This window comes from Setaria italica, chromosome IX (assembly GCF_000263155.2).
Source record: "Setaria italica strain Yugu1 chromosome IX, Setaria_italica_v2.0, whole genome shotgun sequence".
NCBI lineage: Eukaryota > Viridiplantae > Streptophyta > Magnoliopsida > Poales > Poaceae > Setaria > Setaria italica.
The window spans coordinates 19,225,973-19,238,904 of NC_028458.1; the positions used below are offsets into that span (position 1 = coordinate 19,225,973).

General features: G+C 45.3%; 1 protein-coding gene and 1 pseudogene across 1 annotated transcript; one reads left to right on the top strand and one right to left on the bottom strand.

The window, feature by feature from the left end:
• Positions 1 to 1,423: 1,423 nt before the first annotated feature.
• On the bottom strand, positions 1,424 to 7,951 carry LOC101765821 (annotated as a pseudogene).
• A 2,090-nt stretch (positions 7,952 to 10,041) lies between these two features.
• LOC105915132 (zinc finger BED domain-containing protein RICESLEEPER 2-like) lies at positions 10,042 to 12,105 on the top strand. The gene is made up of 6 exons (XM_012849003.1): positions 10,042 to 10,151; positions 10,229 to 10,411; positions 10,508 to 10,652; positions 10,743 to 10,856; positions 11,856 to 11,923; positions 12,054 to 12,105. Exons 1-6 carry the CDS (start codon positions 10,042 to 10,044, stop codon positions 12,103 to 12,105), a joined length of 672 nt encoding a protein of 223 aa, XP_012704457.1.
• Positions 12,106 to 12,932: the final 827 nt, after the last annotated feature.

A 12,932-nucleotide genomic window follows, 5' to 3' on the forward strand; every position in this document is an offset into this window, starting at 1 on the left:
CAATGTCTAGAAATGTTGGTACCAATTAAATCAGATTTTTTTAAAATGTTGATAGATGTTTAAAAACATATTATATATGGATTTAATATGGACTTTAAAGATAAGTTGTTTATATATCTTGTATCTTTCAGAAAATATAGAAGTCTGTCTTAGACTAGTTACCTTCTACTTCTATTTCCATCCCTCTTTCTACAAAGGGAAAGTTTAGATCCATAGCATCAAAAGAACCAACATTTAAATATATACCGTCAAAAGAGACCACGTTATGGGTATCTACCATCATGTTTGCCTCTGTCAGTTTTGCTGTCGTTCACCTTCTCGACGAGCTAGTGCGTTACCTGCATGCGGGTGCCGGTGCCGGTGCCGGTGCGGGAGGGGGACGACGATGCGAGAGGTGGCTCAGCGTGTAGTCATTCAGTCATTCTTCGAGCAGTGAGTAGGGCGTGTATACGGACTATAATATTGCAATAAAATTTATACTTATGCAAATGAAAATTAAAATTTTTGATATTTCATCATCCAAATATAAAAAATTACCAACACTAAAAGTTAAATTGACCAAAGATCTGAGGTTGGTTTTACTAGTTGACAATTCTCAAATCAAATAACAAGTGCCATGCTGATTGACATTAGTTGTAGTGCATACTTTCCTATCACCTAAACGTTGTTTAAAACGGTCTACTCATCGTGTAAAACTGTGTAATCACCGTTTCATGTTCACCGTTTAGACCATGTAGAACCTTTTTACCGCGTAAATGAAAATACCCCTACAACTACAATTAAGACAACCGCCCACGCAGGGGTATTTTGGTCCAATTTTTTTAGACTCATCGTACGGACACGCCACCTTCACGACTTTGCTTCGCCTCGACACCAGCTTTGTGATGATGCCACGTGCCCTCCTTCTCAAAGCTCCGGCTGCATCGGGCTCGCCCCCGGTTTTGAGGTCCAAAAATCGGGAAACCTACCTGCATGGTGGTTTTGAGGTCCATACCACCCAAACCGTCCATCTTTGCTTGACCACCACACGACCTCCTCGATATCGACGCTTGTCCAGCCTCCGCCAAGCCTTTGACTCCTCCGTCCCGCTCGACTCAACCGACGTCGTCTCCATCCTGTCATTTTCTCTTACTCTTCCGTGTACCATGAGGATCGTTGATGACTCCGCCCAGACTCATTGGGTCCCTCGGTCTAAGCCTACTCGAGTTCACCCTTCACTGCCCTTGGTCCATCGGCATGAACCTTTCGTTTGACCTTTACCGCATGCCGTCGACCGCCATGTCACATCCTATATTTGCACAAGCCAAAAGTAACATCATTCTACACAACGTTGTCAATCACTCATCATCCAAAGGTAATCAGCATTGGTCCTCAACATATCTAAGTACCAATATAATACAAAATTACTTAGAGGTATCGGAATCTATGATTTCTTTTTTCCGAGAGAGTTGTGGAAGTCCAAGCATGCATCCTTTAGCCCTTGACAATCGTGTTGCTCAGCCAGCGCAAGGATGCTTGCCACCGTTGTTGCTTCAATGTATCGGTATAAATTTTCTTCGGATACCAGCTTTAGCTTCCGGAGATCGTAAATATCCGCTGCCACGAATAAGTTCTGCCACAATATCATTACATCATCATCACTGTCATCATCATCGTTAACATAATCATGTGGCACTGAGTCGGTGTAGATGAAACTAAGCAATAACCTGAACACTCATGGTTCCATATCATCTATGCGTATGGCGCTCGCCGTTGTGCCCTCCTTCATGGGCCAAATAGCTCCGCCCTGAAGACAAGACAGGGGACCGGGCTGCCAACACAGAGCGATGTGCCATGAATGTCTCGCTGCAGACCTCAAACGTCGCGACGGCGCCATCACCGTACTGGAGGAGACTACCGAGATGCTGTTGAGTACTTGGCGGCGGTGACACCACAGCCGAAGACGATGCATGGCTCGGTGTTTGCATCCGTGATGATGACGATGTCGCACCTCACCGTGAAACTGTACTCGAATAGCTAGCTTAATTTGGTAGTAGTGGTTTCTACAAAATGCTGGCAGGGATTCATTTCTGGTTTTTGGTTCCTTTTTTTGGAGGTGTGGTGCACATACATGACATGGAGCCTCGGGTGTTCAAGGCTCTACTGTATTTCGTATACACGGACTTGTTTCCAGATATGACTGGAGAGGAAGATGATGATGATGCCATAGTTCAGCATCTGCTCGTTGCATCCGATAGGTATGGCATGGTGAGGCTGAAGTTGAAATGAGAAGTGAAATTGTGCAAGTACATTGATTTGGGCCCAGTGGCAACCATACTGACACTAGCCGAGCAGCACCACTGCTGCGGGCTCAAGGAATCATGCTTTGATTTTCTCAGCTCACCGGAAAATCTCAGGGCGTTTGTTGCCGGTGACAGCTTCCAGCATCTGAATACAAGCTGCCCCTCTATTATCACGGAGTTGATTCTCAGGTGATAATCATACATAATGATACTTAGTATTTTAGTAGTGGTTGTTTATACTTGTGAACTTATGCCATCATGTAGTTTTAGCAATGGTACGTCCTGTTTTCTACACTGCAGCTTTCAGAGGTAGGCTATTCTATCCTGGTTCTTAAGAAGATGCTGATTAAAGTGGTCTCCTTTGTCAGTGTGTTTTGTCAGCTGATTTCATCTCTACAACTCTAACAATCAATCGTGACTAGCTCTGTTATCAGCAAGAATGGTTAATAGACTGCAAATTCGCTAGTTGGCATCTTTCTTGGCAAAAGGTTGTTTGTGGATCTGTCATCTTTTCTTGGCAAAAAAAGCGAGTACTGACCTTGTGCTTTACCTCTTTGCTTGTGAAATTTCAGATTTTTTTTTTTTACCTAGCGAGATCTCTGCTTCCAGACTTAAGGGGGTGTTTGGATAGCAGGTGCTAAATTTTAGCACCTGTCACATCGGATGTTTGACACTAATTAGGAGTATTAAACATAGTCTGTTTTCATATAGTTTGATTCCACTTCATTGCTTCTCCACCTGTTAATCAAGGGCATATCTTATTATCAAGTCCCTTCCAGCTCAAAGCAGTTTACTGAATATACACTACTTAGTCTAGCAGGCCAGAAGCCAATGATTCTTTTTTTTTATTCTGCTAGGTGCAACTTGCTGGACTGTCTGGCTCAATAGGAATGATCTTGTCTTAAAAATATGATTATTGCCTCAAAGATTTTACGTCAGCATATGTCTTGTTCAACAATAACTGTAATAACTGAAGCACGTTTCTTACAAATGTTGGCCAAATAGTAGAGTTTTGCTGACTACTAGAGTTAGCTTGTGGTTTGTGTCGGTCAGATGTCAACAGAACTGCGTGATCTCTTGGTTTGTGACAATGTGACTGCTGGTAACCTGAGCAGCATGTGCTCACCATAAAACAGGGCCAGAATGCCTTAAGTCTACATGATCGCATAGCGCATACTATGTCTAGCATGCCAAGTACTGCTGGCAACTGAATTGCAGCATCAGTGTTAAGCCATAAGGAAGTCACGGAGCTACTATTCATGTCTTTTTAATTAAGGAAAATACCCGGTGTTGAACATTCGCAAAGTGAATGTCTACAATCACGGAGAAACAAAACTGGCCACAAGACCAGAAGATACACGAGCACTTGGACTCGAAGCCTCACAACGAGGAACTCAAAAAGCAAGAAAGAAAGAGACTAAGAATAGCAAGAAAGAAAGAGACTAAGAATGAAAGCTACAACTTCAAATTTCTTCTAAGTTGTTCCTTCAACCTACTATGGTCTAGTGCAGCAACAAGCTCCTTACATCTTCTATCTTCTTAGAAACTTTTTGATGTAGAGATTGTCCTATCTAATGGACACGCGCTGCTTGCTGATCTCTTGTCTTGTAGATACAGCACCGAGTCGATCTCCACCACAAACTCCACCAATCACACCTAGACCAAATCAGGCACCAAGATGACCCTGATGCCACCATCCCCAAGACTCCAAAGCGACGCCCCAAGAGGAAAGCGACGTCAAGACGCTGCCACCGCCCGAACCATCGGTTCTTTAGTTTTCACCTGGAAATGTCATGGGAGGTTGAGGTCCTCACGACAACGTCTTTAAGAAGGAAATGCACCATTGCACCGTCGTTGCCGGCAACAGTCAAAGACCGAGCCTTGTCAAAGACCGAGCAAGGCTTTCGCTTGAGAACCAACACAATCTGACGAACACTAACCACCATCTCTGCCGCTTCCCTGCAAGTCCAGTCGACCGTGATCGGCCGACCACCTCCATCAATAAGCACACACCGCCGCTAGAAGCCATCGAGGACGCGTAAATCCTCTAGCGGGGCATCGGAATCAGCCAAAGCGGGGTCGGATCCGTTGGAGTCCGGCCATCACTGCCGCCACCAAGAGCCAAACTAGGGCCCTGGCGCGCAGATCCACCAGCGGCGCGTCCACCGCCTACCGGCTGTTCGCCGCCGCCGCCATGGGGTGTCGGGGAGGAAAAGCAGGGGAGAACCCGAGTAGCCCCACCGCCGCGCCACCAACGCACTGCCAGGCGCCACCGCTGCGACCACGAGCAACATCCGCCGCCAACGTCCAAGGGTCGCCACGAGCCATTGCCGCGTAGATCTGCCGAGGAGGACCGGATCCAGCCTCAAAGGCACCGGATCTACAGCCACCACGCCGGGATAGGGGTCCGCCTGTCGGAGCCCCTCAATGGCGATGCCGAGCAAGGGGGCGAGAAGAGACCCCGCCGCCACCAGCCTCGCGACCGAGCGGACTTCCGTCAGGGCGCTCCAGTGGTGGCGAGGAAGGGAGGGGGCTTCGCGGCGCCGGCGGCCGGCTTCCGCCCGAGTCGCCCGTGAGGGGCGACGTGGGGGAGACAAGAAGGGGCTCGAAGCTAAGGGTGCGTTTGGTAACTTTGCTTATTTTTAGCACGTATCACATCGAATGTTTAGATACTAATTAGGAGTATTAAACGTAGACTATTTAGAAAACCCATTACATAAGTGGAGGCTAAACGACGAGACGAATCTATTAAACCTATTTAATCCATCATTAGCAAATGTTTACTGTAGCAACACATTGTCAAATTATGGACTAATTAGGCTTAATAGATTCGTCTATATGTGAATGCTAGTTTTGGAAGTTACCTAAATAATTCCTGCCTTGTTTACCTATTTTCTCTAAAAAGAAAGAACAAAAGGTAAGAAAAGACTCGATCTCAAAGCGAAATAACAGAGATAAAATGGAACATGTGCTTAGGATAATCCAGGTGTAGTGACACTAAGGATGTTTTTTGGCACAAAATTATTAGCCAAAAAAATGCAGAAAACTTCCTATTTGACATATAATCGTCTTGTCTCCAGATACGATGAAAATATTGAGAAGATGTCACGGCCCGTCACCTGCTTGTTATAGCCGGAGTCAAAACGCGAACAGAAATTGTGCCGGTACATTGATGTAGGCTCGGTAGCAACCATACTGACGCTAGCCGAGCAGCACCACTGCAATGGGCATTTGTCTGCATTTTCTCTGCTCCCCAGAAAATCAAAGGGCATTTGTGGCCAGTGACGGCTTCGAGCATCTCAGCACAAGCTGTCCCTCTATCACAAAGGAGTTGATTCTTCAGTGATGCTGATTTTTTGACTAATTATCAGGTGGTTTTGTTTATCATAGTTCCTATTTTCGACACCTCAGCTGTCACATATAGAAGATGGTTAAGCAGTCTCTCAGTTGTATGTGTTTTAGGATAGTTGATTGCATCTCTAGATCTCTAGTAATTGATCGATAAGGACTATATTATCAGCTAGAATGGTTAATAGACTTCAATTTGCTAGTCGACATCATATCTTTTATTGGGAAAAGGGCTGTATGTGGATCTCTCATCTTATCTTGGCAAAAAGATTAGTGTTGTCTGTGCTTTATCTATTTGCTAATAACGGCATACAAGAATTGTTTTGGTTTGTTTGATTTTGATATTACCTATGTAGATCTCTGCTTCTGCACGGCTGTACCTCGTTAACCCAGGTCCAGTGCATACTGTTTTCACAGTTTGATGCCGGTGTCAGTTCAAGGGCACATTTTGTCCTCAGATAGGTCATCAGTTCGTTGGATCTCCTTGGGGCAAAAAGAAAACAAAAGAAGACATCCTAGTATCACTTGTGTAGGCTCATGTTTCAAAGCAGATAATATGTGCAAGGTCAAATTGAAGAAAACTTGGGGATATCATGCACTATAGTCTATAGGTTTATGTTTAGGTCTGTCCCAAGTTAAAACCTCTGTAGGTTCGGAAACACCAAGCCCTCAGATCCATCCTGGCCAATCCAAAATATTGTGTAGGGCAGATTCAGAACTGACCAAGGATTGAACCATCTGCATCACCTTGCAGCTTATTCACAAGCTCCTCTTTGTAGGAACATCTAAACATTCTCATGTGTGATAGATTTAAGAACGTTATGTGTGTGCCAAGCAAAGATAATACTACAAACAGATAAGAGTACAATCTGCAGAACAATTACCGAAGAGAAACTGACCTGGATAGGAATGGTACAAAATTTATGAAACTACTGAAACTGCTGATCATACCATGTTTGCTTGTCTGACATCTAGATTTCTGTGGTGTTGACATGGAAAATGTTTTAATGCTGGATCAAGTCCCCTCCAGTTTATAACATTTAGTCTAGGACTCCAGGTGATGAAAGAAAAGGGTCAAAAATTTGGATGGACAGGCTTAAAAGGAGGCGGCCAAACACACACAAAATCGTTCCATGGACGAATAGAAGTGTCCTCAATTAAATGCGGTTTTTTGCAAAAAGACACGTTGCCAAATAAAAACAGAGAACTTCTAGGTCAGGGATGCGATGATCCCTATGAAAACATCAGGTAGCATAGCAAACCCTGGGCTAACAGAAAATGACATGAAATCACTAGGAAACATATTTAAAAAAGAATATTCTGCATCATCCAAAGAGTTATATAACAAGCACAAAACCTCTCTAGGGAGATTCAAAGCTTTTTGATTAAGAAACATTATCTTCAACTGGTACAGATGCCATCAACTAACAGAAAGGAGGCTGACAAACGAAATCAACTTTAGGATAGGCGTTGCACTGCAAGTGGAAAGCATGAACTACCATTGCCAAAACTACCATTGCAAGTGTTGGGATATGACATCTTCCTCTTCTTTTTTAACCTTAGGCAATGAGTCAGTGTACATGAAATAGAGCAAAGCCTTGAACACCTGAGCCTCCATGTCGTCTATGCGGACGACACCTGTTGTAACACTCTCCTTCATTGTGCCAAAGAGCTCCGCCTTGAAGACTGGAGATCGGGCCGCGATCACACACCGTGTGCAGCAAATGTCTGGCTGCCAACCTCAAACACCACGTCGGCACCATTCTCGTTCAGAAGCAAATCGCCAAGGTGCACGCTCAGATCTGAGGGGGGCACAGAGACAAAGGCTGGTGTAGTGGCCTTGGCAATATCCTTGGCATAGATATTGTTGATAATGACAATGTCGCACCGGACAGCAAAAGAATCATCCTTAAGATGCTCTGATTTCTCCAGGTGCTCCCTCTTGCTGAACTTTGTATACCCCGAACTTTGCTGGTACTGGAAGGTGATCACTTCTTGGGATGTCAAGGTGGTCTTCTCCACCTTATCGGCAAAACGGATTTGGTACTGCACCTTCACCTCCTTGACAACACCTTGGTCAAGCACAAGAAAAAAGGATATGTAATCTTTGGCCTCCGAATTGCGGCCGTTGGGGTAGTAGCGGATGAACCGTGACCGCCGACGGTGAAAGTGCGGGATTTGTGGAACTCGCCCGTTGGCGGACCCTTGGTGCCGGAGTAACCATCTATCCTGAGGATGTGGTACCCGCTCGCGGTGTCAGCGACGATGGCGGAGGAGCACCTCGACGGCTTGCCGCCACCGTCGGCCACAGAGGTGGACATGCCACACCGTAAATCTGTCGGGACCTCGCCGTCACCCTTTCCCTCTCCTAGTGTGATTTCGCCCCGGCGGCCGGCGCGGTGACTTGTGGTAGGGTTTTGCGCAAACTCCGACCGGAATACCGGATGAGGGGACGGGGGTCAAGATGGCAATGGGTACCCGCGACCCGATACCCGACGGGGATTTACTCCATTAGGGTCTGAATATGGACTAAATACACTACCCACGGGTACGTAAATGGACCAAACCCTTCATCCATCGGGTACGTGGGTATGGGTATGTTCCAGCAGTCCCCATACCCGTTAACCCATGGGTGAAAAAAATACCCGGCCCAAAATAAAAAAGCCCACCAGCAGCCCATGTAAAACCCTAGTTCCCCAACACCCCAACCCTCTCAGCCTCCGCCGACCGCCGCCTATCCCAATTCCTCCCACCCGCCTCCACCGCAACGTCTGGTACTCTGGTCTCCCGAGAAAAAAATAACGCCGCCGCCCGCCGCAAAAATCAACGCCCGGCGCCCGACTCCTCGTCTCGCTGGCGGCATCCAAGCGCCAGGAAGACGCCACGCCCGACCCCCCAACCCCCCTTGAGTCCTTGACGCCACGCCATGCCGGCGACGGAGCAAGAACGGTGATCCCCATTCCCCAACCCCCAGTTCCCCTTCCCCTAATTCCCTTCATATGCTTTGCACTTGCACTTGCAGGCGATGGCGCAGAGGCGCTCGGCGCTCCGCGCGACCGTGCTCCTTGCCTTTGCCTCCTTCTCCCCCGCACTATTTCACTAACCAGCTCCTTCACTCCGGCGTCAAAGGAACATCGCGGAGCTCCTGGAGGATGGTGACCACTTGAATCCACCGGATCCCGAGCTCGTCGACGCCGGCAACACTTTGAAGCTACAAGATCCGGAGGTCCAAGCTGCAGTCGCCGGCGACACTCCTACAGCGGAGCCGAAGATCGGCGCTGGTGCCGTCGCCACCAGTGCTCCTGCATCCAAGCCCAAGAACAGGAATAGCGCCGCTCCTAAAACCAAGCCCAAGAACACCACCACCAAGGAGAAGAAAAGGACCGGAGCTACTGCGGGCGTGGAGAAGATGAAGCAAAAGGACGGCCGGCCCCCTCTTTCTCCGGCTTCATCTCGGGAAGGTGCCGCTGCAACCACATCTTCAGGTGGTGTAGTAACTAATTCTCGCCCTCCTGGTGCTAGCCGCAAGTTGCTGCAGCCACTTATGTAAGTAATCCAAGAGCTACATGCCTATGCTAAGCGAGCTACATGCTTGTAATTTGATACATGACCTAAATTCCTAATTCAGTTCGTTAATACTTGTGAGTTGTGCTGCCTGAGCAGAATTTTTTTTAGGAGAACTTGAGTAACTGAATAACTGATAGTCTGATAGTTATAAATTTGAAAGAACACTAGTGTTGGTAGATGAGTTTGGTGTATATGCAGTTCTGCACAATTGCAAACATCTGTTATGTTTGATAATTGTTATCTCATTAGTTATTCGTAAGGACTAAGGATGTGGTTTGTAAAACTCATTAGTGTAGTTATTATTTGTCAACGTTAGATAAATATTTTTCAAGAACTAGCTTACTCTGCTTTACTTGTAAAACTCATTAGTCATTAGTGTAATTATTATTATTTCTTCTATTGAATGTGCCTTATTATGTGATACAGATTGAAAAAAATGAGTACTAGCAGTGAAGGTGAATGCTCACAAATTGCAGTTCAGATGTCAGAGCCTATTGAAATAGAAGATGATGAAGATCCTATTGAAGAAGATGAAGATGGTCCTGCTAGTGGTGCAAAGAGGAAGCTCACCTCAGCGGTTTGGAATGAGTTCAAGAGAGTTAGGTACATGGGCACAACAAAGGCAAAGTGCATGTATTGTTTCAAGAAGCTATCAGGTGAAACAAACCATGGAACTAAGCACTTACATGATCATTTGAAGTCGTGTACACTTAGAAAGATCAAGACAGCAGGGAATAAGAGTTTGTCACAATCCTGTTTGAGGTTTGGTTCCACAAAATCAGGTACCGTTCAAGTTGAAAACTACACATTTGACCAAGAAGTAGCTAGAAAGGAACTTGCTGCAATGATAATTCTGCATGAGTATCCTTTGAGCATGGTAGACCATGCTGGTTTTCGGAGGTTTGCAAGTGCACTTCAGCCACTATTCAAGATGGGTACTAGGAATACAATAAGGTTTGTTCCTTACTGTTTGGTCTTGCTGCCATTGTAATTTTTGTATTCATTTTTTAATATTCCTTCAAAACTTTCAGGAAGGATATTGTGATGCAATATGAGATGGAGAGGAAAAAAGCAATTGAATATATGGCTAGTATTGATTCAATGGTGGCCATAACTTCTGACTTGTGGACGTCTGACAACCAAAAAAGGGGCTATATGGCAGTCACAGCCCATTTCATTGATGAATCTTGGACTTTGAGAAACATTATCATGAGGTACATGTCCTGAAATCTATTTTTGCACATGTTTTACCGATTTTTGCACAAGTCCTACAATCTGAAATCTGATTACATACATTGTTACATGTATAGGTTCATCTATGTACCAGCTCCTCACACATCTGAAGTGATTGCTGAAGAACTATATGAGTCCTTGGTTGATTGGAACCTTGATGAGAAAATATCCACAATTACCCTTGACAACTGCACAACTAACGATGCGGCAATCCCTTATCTGGTGAGGAAGATTGGAAAAAGTAAGCTTATAAATGAAGGAAAACTACTACATATGCGTTGTTGTGCTCATATTCTTAATTTGATTGTTAAGGATGGTCTAGAACATATTAAAACTGCTATTGAGAATATCCGTGAAAGTGTGGCTTATTGGACAGCAACACCAAAAAGGATAGAGAAGTTTGAGGAGATAGCTAAGTTTGTTAAGGTTAGTTTGGATCATAAGATAAACCTTGACTGCAAGACTAGATGGAATTCAACCTTTAAGATGCTTAGTGTTGCAGTCCCCTATAAAGCTGTTTTCATTAGAGCAAGTCATGTTGATAAGCAATATACATGTTTGCCTAGTGAGGAGGAATGGAAATTTGCTGCTGATGTTGTAGAACGGCTTCGATTGTTCAATGACATAACTTTGTTGTTTTCTGGAACTGAATATGTTACTGCCAACATATACTTCATAAAAATTTGTGAGATTAGGAAGAAAATTAGACAGTGGTCAACTTGTGGCAGTACAAAGATTGAAGAGATGTCAGTTAGCATGATAGCCAAATTTGACAAATATTGGTCGGACATCCAAGGACTGATGGGTATTGCAACCCTTCTAGATCCTCGTCTCAAAAAGTTGAGCTTGCTGATGTGTTTTGAGTGGCTAACTGGTACAACTGGTTACATTTGTGAGGATAAGGTTGCTGAAATCATAGATCTGCTAACTAAATTGATGATTGAATACCATGTGGAAGAAGACTGTGACAATAGCGAATCAACAGCAACAGCACCTCCAACTGAAGACATGGAGTTCTTATCTTCATTTAGTGCAAGAGTTGCTAGTACAAGGCCATCTGCTGTGCGATTCAAATCAGAACTAGATCGCTACTTAGAAGATGAACTGGTATCTCTGGAAACTAAGGGTTTCAAGGTGCTGGATTGGTGGAAGGTGGCTGGAGTACGTTATCCAACCTTGAGAAGGATAGCAAAGGACATTTATGCAATTCCTATCACTACAGTGGCATCTGAGTCTGCATTTAGCACCAGTGGGAGAGTACTTAGCGAGCATCGCAGTAGGCTGACTTCAAAAATGATAGAGGCTCTTATGTGCTCACAAGATTGGTTGCGGAACAAGTACAAAAGTATGTCCATTCTCTTATTTTGTAGCTTGGTTGGTTCTCTTTACTTTGATTCTATCCTAATTGATGGTTTTCCTTTTTAGTTGACAACAAGGAAAAAGGAGCAGCCACCTTCTGGTCTTGCCTCCAAGATATTCAAGAGGGTCTCCAGGTGTGCACATATTTAAATGAAACTACTATTGCAATCATGCTCTTATTCTGTTATTCTGTTATTCTAGAGTCTAGACACATACTAACTCTTATTCTTGTTGTACTGCCTGCCATGCCATATTGCCATATAGGAACTTGAACTTTGAGCAAAGCAAGTTGTCTGTTGTCTCCAACTCCAAGTGAAGGAAACCAACACATCAAGTCATCAACAAGACAACAAATGACCAGCATGTTTGTTGAATTGTTGTCCTATATTTATGTACCCCAAAAAATGTAATGACTTATGACAATGACTTTGTGTGATGGTGTTTTGTGAGTATGTGACTGGTGGTTGCAGTGGAGATTACTATATGCTATTATTTGTCTAATTTTATGCGCTCTGGTACTGGTGGTTGATGTTGAACTGCTGATTTGATGTTGAACTGCTGATTTGATGTTGAACTGCTGATTAGTATTGGCGGGTATGGGTGACCCGCTGGGTATGATTTACCCGGCCGGGTATGGGTCTGGGGAAAATTCCCCACCCATAGCGGGTATGGGGATTCTGGCGATCTCAAATTTTTATGACGGGGATGGGTATGGGGTGGTCATACCCAATGGGGATTTACCCATTGCCATCTTTGGACGGGGGAGGGGAAGAGTCGGTCGCTGTCGCTGGCTTCCTTTGGACATTTTTTTTTAACTTTTTTAATTTATTTTTAAAAATAACCTTAGCCGAACTTTATTTGTAGCGCGTGACCCTTTTGCCCGCGCCAGACCGCCAGGCGCGGCAGGAAGCCTTTGCCGCGCCACATGCACTGGTGCGGCAGATCCCCTGCCACGCTGGCATGGCGACCTGCTGCGCCAGCTGGGCGCTGACGTGGGCGAGCGCTTGCCGTGCCAGTACACACGCGAGCCGGCTCCTTCCTTCCTCCCTCCCTTCTTTCTTCTTCCTCCAGACACCCGCGCCCGAGCTTCTTGCCGCCGCCGCCCGCCACCCCACCCCCAAATCCACCTAAAATCCGGCGATT